At 40.8% G+C, this 7,316-nt stretch overlaps 1 protein-coding gene across 5 annotated transcripts; it reads left to right on the top strand.

The window, feature by feature from the left end:
• The first annotated feature begins 1,734 nt into the window (after positions 1–1,734).
• Positions 1,735–6,145, top strand: LOC113299027. Of its 5 annotated transcripts, none has more exons than XM_026547957.1 (4): positions 1,735–1,933; positions 3,183–3,367; positions 3,523–3,685; positions 3,885–6,145. In XM_026547957.1, exon 4 carries the CDS (start codon positions 4,726–4,728, stop codon positions 5,911–5,913), a length of 1,188 nt encoding a protein of 395 aa, XP_026403742.1. In that variant the 5' UTR covers positions 1,735–1,933; positions 3,183–3,367; positions 3,523–3,685; positions 3,885–4,725; the 3' UTR covers positions 5,914–6,145. The 5 variants fall into 5 exon arrangements, with proteins under 5 accessions (XP_026403742.1, XP_026403740.1, XP_026403738.1 ...); XM_026547955.1 differs by having other exon boundaries at positions 2,779–3,367; XM_026547953.1 differs by having other exon boundaries at positions 2,760–3,367.
• The last annotated feature ends 1,171 nt before the right edge of the window (positions 6,146–7,316 follow it).

The following is a 7,316-nucleotide window of genomic DNA, read 5'->3' as shown; positions in this document are numbered from 1 at the left end:
TCGACAAAACCATTGCATTAATGCACAAGATCCAGAAGTTGCACGATCCGCAGTGTGAACTGTTGCTTCTCCGCAATTGTGATGGCATATCAAAACTCTACTTCACTCTCAGGACAACAAACCCTCAGGCTTTGCAAGCTTCCACTGCTCACTTTGAGGCTTTGACAAGCATCTTCTCGATTATCTGAGGAACATCATAGTAGGAGACGGTGCTGGTTTTGGAATAGTACAACAACGGCTTGCAACCCTTCCTATTAAAGATGGTGGGTTGGAAGTTTATACTATGAAAGATACCAGTATGTACTGTTACCTTGCGTCATATGCGCAAACTAAACACTTGCAGGAATCCATCTTGCCGCCTACAGCTTCAGGTGAGCAATGCCTCAGTTATAATCACGCCATCCAGCAATTTACACGAGTATGTGGTTTATCTGAATCCGAGTTTAACATCAAAACTACTGCCCCTCATTTCATGAAGTCATTGGCAGTAATCTATTTTGGTGTTGTCAAAGATTCTATGCTATCCAGCCTCCCCTTCAACGAGCGTGAATCGATCATCTGGCAGTGTAACAAAATTGAACATGCCATGGATTTTTTAAAGGCAGTCCCTATTACGGGAATCAACTAGTCTGTCAGACCTAGGCAATTTCACTCTATCCTACAGTATCGTTTGGCTATACCCATGTTCGCTGCTGATAGTGTTTGCTCTAGCTGTTCTAAGACGATGGATATTTACGGAGACCATGCGGTGCATTGTGCAAAGGACGTGGGCAATAAATACAGGCATGATATGGTTAGGGATTTGATATCTGAAGTGTGTTACAAAGCTGATATTCTTGCCCAGAAAGAGGTTTCTTTGGGGTTTCTCTCTAACAATGACAATGGTCTTAAGCCATCAGACATCCTAGTACACAGTTGGGAGGATGGGAAGGATGTATGCTTCGACGTAATAGGAGTCTCACCCTTCACTACAGCATGTACTCGATTGTTCACCCCTGGACAAGCCATTGCAGCCGCCATCACATGCAAAAACAATAAATACCTCGACAAGTGTATTAGTAATGGTAGCGGCTTCGTTATCTTGGCATTCACTACTTTGGGAGAGTTGAGTGGTGACTTTATTGCTTTTCTAAAGAGTTTGAGTAACCGCCTTGCTAGTCATGATGCGAACTACAAAGTTGGCAGGTTACTCTTCCATAAGATAGGTATCATTATTCAGCGAGGAGTTAGAGCCCAGATTGTCGCTAGGCTGCCAACTAATCACTTGTAAAAGACTCTGTTATTTGTTTTGCAATAAAATGCCCCCTGGTGGCACTATTTATTAATAATAATAATAAGAAGAATAATAATAAGAACGGGTACCTAGCTCAGCTGGTCATCCCCGTTCCCCAAAGTTTCATGCATTTCAGGAGGTCCCAGGTTCGAGCCCCGAATGGTGTAATATTGCAGAAATTAACATGGAAGGTAGAGTTAGTTTGCCCCCTTGTGACACAATCTCAGCCCTCCCCCCATCCGCTTCAGCTCCTTTGGCTAGGTTACCAATGAGGCTCGCTGGTAGGCTAGCACAACAACATGTTCAATTAATATAGTAGTATGTCGTTGGAGCTTAGCTTGTTAGGCTTCCAACTAGTTTCACGTAATAATCGTTATCCAATAATATAATAATAATAATAATAAAAAGTTATTATTATAAATAATAACTTTCTAGTTGAATTTAGGGTAAATTCACCAAATTTTTCTTCTTCTCTGTGAATTTAGGGTTTGTAGATTCAGTATCTTCGGTGTTGTATTTTGAATTTAGGGTTTTCTATTGGTTTTTCTTTCTTCTGCTTCATAACTCCGTGCAGAGTTCATAAACCCGTGAGAGTTTTTGTCGATTGATGCTGGATGTTGTTCTGGGGTTTTGAGGATTCACACCACCAATTGGTTTTCTGTAAGTGATTTCGTTGCTCTGTATAAGGATTCGGTATAGCATATTTGTGCAAAGGTTTTGTATTTCGATTTAGGGGTTTTGAGATTTGGTTTCTTGTGTGAGTAATTGATGTTCCAGTATTATGGATGTTTGAATTTGAAGTTCAGGGTTAACAATTTTAGTAATTGTTTTGATTTTGTGCTTTGTGATTGATTCATCATATTTAGAGGGTGTAGAAACTCCAATTGATCTCGTCTTTGAGAGTGGTTGTTTTTCAGGTTGTTTCTTTGAGCAATCAGTGTTTTGGGGTTCCCTGTACAAAATTGAAGGCTTTGTTGTTGTAGCAGGGTTATTGTTTGTTGTATTTGGATTCTGCAATGGGGTTATTGTTTGGTGTTGATGAATCCGGGGTTAATTGTTTCTGTGTGTGTGACTAGTAGCAGCAGGAGGTATTTTTAAGAGTTGCGTGTGTGTAGAAGCAGTAATAGGGGGTTTTTGTTCATCATAGAGGAGTATAATGCTCTGAGTTTGAAGTTTGTTTGAAGTCTCCTGGCTGTTTAATTAGTGTTTCAATGAATGGTCTTTTAAGGTTTCAATTGGGATTTTTACCTAATTTGAACTCTTAACTTCCCATTCCTTGAGTCCTAATTGTCTTCTGGTTCTCTCTTTGGGTTGGATTTTCGAATTAATTTGATATTCTCGCAATCTTGTTGAGTTTCAGAGGTAGTGTTTGCCGTTTCTGTTGTTTATTTTCTCTGTATTATTATGCCAAGAGTTACTAGGTCTAGGTATAGTCAGACACAATGCTTACGTTCCATCCCTCAAGGTTGTGTTAATCAAACTGCAGATGAGTCTCATCTGTGCAGCATTGATGCATCTGTAGATTCACTTTCGGGATCGTCTTCATCGTCTCAGTTGGCATCCACATCATCATATCCTCCCTCACCCCCATCTCAACTCCCATCAGCATCAACCTTGCAGGGTGGTAAGGTTCCTTGCCTATTCAAGGGGTATGATGGATGTGGAGGTGGAGTATGTGGAAGGGGTTATGCTAAGAGTGTCGTCTATCGCCATATATCAGATCAGCATTTCCCCACAGAGAAGGATAAAGAAACCTGCAGAGCATGTATACAGACTAATCCTGATTGATTTGCTGCTTGGGAAAAGGTCTTACTTGACATGCAGATGTGGCTGTGCTTTAAATGTCTTCACATCCATGCATGGAAAAAGGCGTGTACTTCAAAATTACATAAGGCTGATGTTATTGCAGGTCCTTTTAACGGACATGGTGATGAGTTCCTGATTCACGGTGTATTGAAGCCACAGGCTGGTGGTGTGTCTGATAATGCAGTGGAATCTGGTAGTTCTTATGACAGTTCTGGTTTGAATGATGCAGTAGTTGGCTTGTCTTTGGACATGCTTCATACTGTTTTTCAGAGAAGAATTACCATCATTGTAAGTATACCCCCTCCCTGTAGACTACAGTTTTCTCGAGTCCTAAAATCAGTCTTGGATAAAGTGATTGCAAAACCTGGAGATTTACAAGCATGGCTTCAACTGTTGTTGTTATCCACTTGCACGCTAAAACTGTTTGTACCCAATTGTTCTAGTGAGGAGAGGTCTGGCACACGTAAGAAACTGCAAATTGCTGCAATCAATCAGTCCTTGAATGTATGGAGAGAGCCAAATGGATGTGCAACCTTGGTTCACAACTTGCAGGGTCAGTCCAAGCCATCTGCAGCCATCCGCAAAACATCCAAGAAGACGAAAAAGGTCAGTGCCAATATTGCAGCTTGTAAGAAAAGATTAGCTTTGGACAGTACACGGCTGCTATCCGTGTGCTTTCTTCTGATGGCTTAGCACCTGCCACCCCTGAAACCTTACAGGACTTGAGGCTAAAACACCCCCCCTGCGCCACCTCCATTTATTTCTGCACATGATAATTCTATTCCTACTTTGGTTGTTGATGCAGTTGTTGTACTCTCAGCTATTAAGAGCTTCCCCAGAGGCACCTCATGTGGGAGGGATGGCCTTAGGGCGCAGCATCTTCTAGATGCATTCAGTGGTACCGCGATTGCAATCTCAGATGAGCTACTGCATTCAATCGTAGGTGTAGTCTACTTGTGGTAAAGTGGTAAGTGCCCTCCATCTCTTGGTGAATTTATTGCCAGTGCTCCATTAACACCATTACTCAATCCAGGAGGAGGTGTGCGTCCAATTGCAGTTGGAACTATTTGGAGACGACTATTTTCTAAAATTTCCGCAACATCAGCCTATAAGCAGTTAGCTTCGTATCTTGGGGACTTCCAGTTCGGTGTAAGAACTCCTTGCGGTGGCGAAGGCATTCTGCACGTTGCCAACAGACTACTGGAGTTAAAAGGACATTGTGCAACTCAGACTATGTTGTTAATTGACTTCATAAATGCTTTCAATCTTGTCGACATGTCAGTTATGCTTAAAGAAGTCAATTTTCATTGTCCTAACATCTATAAATGAGTTGATTTTTGTTACTCACACCCTGCCAGACTTTACTACAATGAGAATACACTTTCTTCTGCGAAAGGGGTACAACAGGGAGACCCTCTCAGTCCCCTGCTTTTTGCACTAACGTTACACCCACTTGCCATCAAGATTGCAACTAGTTGTGCATTGGATTTTCACGCCTGGTACCTCGATGACGGCACTATCAGAGGCGATACTCTGGAAGTAGCAAAGGCTTTGACAATATCCAAAGAGAGGGACCTGAGAGAGGCTTGGTTGTGAACATTAACAAAACTGAGATCTTTTGTCCTTCGCCTGATCCCAGAAGCAACATGGTAGGTGTTTTCCCTTCAACAATTAGCAGGCTTGTGCTTGGAGTGAAATTGCTGGGAGGGCCGGTCAGCCAGGATCAACTATATTGTAACAATATGGTGGTTAGTAGGGTTGAGAAGACAGTTCACCTGATGAGCAAAGTACGGAAGCTGAATGACTCACAATGTGAGTTATTATTATTATGCAACTGCATTGGTGTTTCCAAGCTCTACTTCACGCTGCGTACTACTAACCCTATGGCCATCCAATCTGTGACCTCTCTTTATGATCAACACTTAATCCGTTACTTACGTCAGTTGGTTGTGGGAGATGGCGCCGGCTTTGGTCCTGTGCAGCAACGATTGGCCACCTTATCTATCAAGTCCGGCGGTTTTGGTGTTTACACTATGAAAGATACTGGAAAGTATTGTTATCTTGCCTTTTACGCACAAACTCTGCCCTTACAACATAATATTTTAAAGCTTGATTCTCCTTCAGAACTGAGCACTTGTTATGAATATGCTTTGCAGACATTTACACAGGCTTTTGGTACTACAGTTTCCAACTTCGATATCAGAGACGCTTCCCCCCAGTTTATGAAGACCTGGGCAGCAAAATACTTTGATTTCGTCAAGGAAACCTTACCCTCAAGCTTTCCCTTGAATGAAAGAGAAGTTATCTTATGGCAACACAACAGAGAGAAGCATGCTATGGACTTCTTAAAAGCCATTCCTATCGCCGGTTTAAATCAAACTGTTGGGACGAGACAATTTAGCGTCGTACTTCAATACCGTTTAGGCATACCCTTCTTTGAATCTGAGAGCTCATGTTCTGTCTGCAGACGGCCAATGGACCAATATGGTGATCACGCAATACATTGTGCAAGTGAAGTGGGTATCAAATTTAGGCATGATATGGTTAGGGATGGTTTTGCTGACATATGCTATAAAGGTGGAGTTTCCGCAAGGAAAGAAGTTTCTTTGGGCTTCCTAACCAACAGTTCCAAATCTGCGAAACCAGCAGACGTTTTGGTTTATAATTGGATAGATGGAAAGATGTTTGCTTCGACGTCACAAGGGTCTCTCCATTTACAAGTGTTAGAACTCGCTCTTTCACTCCCGGCCATGCCATTTCTGCTGTTGTATCACGCAAGTTGCATAAATATCAAGAATTGTGCGCAAGGCATGGTTATGGCTTCCAGGTTTTAGCCTTTACTTCCTTGGGTGAACTAAGTGAAGACACTGTCAGTTTTCTAAAACGTTTAAGGAATTGTTTTGTTAGAAATGACGCCAATTATAAAATTGGTAATTCACTTTTTCATAGAATAGGTATTATTATTATTCAAAAAGATGTCGGTACCCAGTTTGTTGCTAGGCTACCCACCATTTCTTGTAACATTGATCTTCCCGGCTGGTGCATTTATTTATTACTCTAAAATTAGAGGTTCTCTATTTCATAGATTAGGAATTCTTATTCAGAAGGGGATAGGTGCTCAGCTTGTTGCGAGACTATCTACACCCCCCACTGATGATGTAAGTTGAACATTTTTTTGTTTGCCAATAAATGCCCATGGTGGTATCGTTTTACAAAAAAATAATAATAATAATAATAATAAAGATAATAAAAGCCCTCCATGTGTGTTGGTTCTCAGCTTGTAGCTAGGTTACCAACACCTTCCATGTAATATTACTATTTTTCCTATTTTCAATAAAAGCCCTCAGAGGCACGTTTCATCAAGATAATAATAATAATAATAATAATAATAATAGTTTCAGTTAAATTAAAATTAATTTAAATCATACAAAACCTTGATTGGTAGCTTAGCAACAAGCTGGGCACCAACCCCCTTTTGAATAGCAACGCCTAATCTATAAAAATAGCATAGATATATATATAATATACCTAATCAAATGCAAGGGGTGAGACTTGAACCCCGAGTCTATAGTGTGGGAACCCAGAATAATACCACCACACTATTTCTCTAAGTTTATCCATGAGTCTCGCTGGTAGGCTAGCACAGCAACCTGTTAAATCAATGTAGTAGTATGTCGTTGGAGCTTAGCTTGTTAGGCTTCCAACTAGTTTCATATAATAATCGTTATCCAATAATATAATAATATTTTAATATTAAAATAATAATAATAATATGTATATAGCGCGTTCCTGCCTACCTAAAAAGAAGAGTGTATTCTGCCATACACTCAGTCAGCTTCGCTCGGCCAATAAGCTAACTTACTACGGCCGAGTGTAGCACAAACGCGCCGACAAGCTATCAAAGTTCACAAAACTCCAAAAGTCGAACAAATGAAAAACATATATATGTATAAATTCCTAGAATAAAATTACGGCAAAGGAAGGGCGATGAAGTGCACCGTACATATAAGAAAAAATGACCTTGCAACAAGAATACAATGGAAGTACAAATGCGTCTTTTACAATAGAAAATTTACATAAATTGACAAACCCACACACGCCAATAACAATCCGAAGTCACCACAACAACAACAAATAGAACTCCCCCCCCCCAAGTAGCACTCATGGGTCCGATAAGGTACCCCCAACCCATCCAACACGGAATATGTGATTGAGAACTCGCAATAGCAAAGGCCTG

This window comes from Papaver somniferum, chromosome 7, assembly GCF_003573695.1.
Source record: "Papaver somniferum cultivar HN1 chromosome 7, ASM357369v1, whole genome shotgun sequence".
NCBI classification, from domain to species: domain Eukaryota; kingdom Viridiplantae; phylum Streptophyta; class Magnoliopsida; order Ranunculales; family Papaveraceae; genus Papaver; species Papaver somniferum.
Note: the sequence above shows the minus strand (reverse complement) of the source record. Positions and strands in the feature narration are given on the sequence as shown.

Bases quoted from the DNA above. Each gene is read 5' to 3' on its own strand.
- LOC113299027 (XM_026547957.1), top strand. From the start codon at position 4,726: ATGGTAGGTGTTTTCCCTTCAACAATTAGCAGGCTTGTGCTTGGAGTG.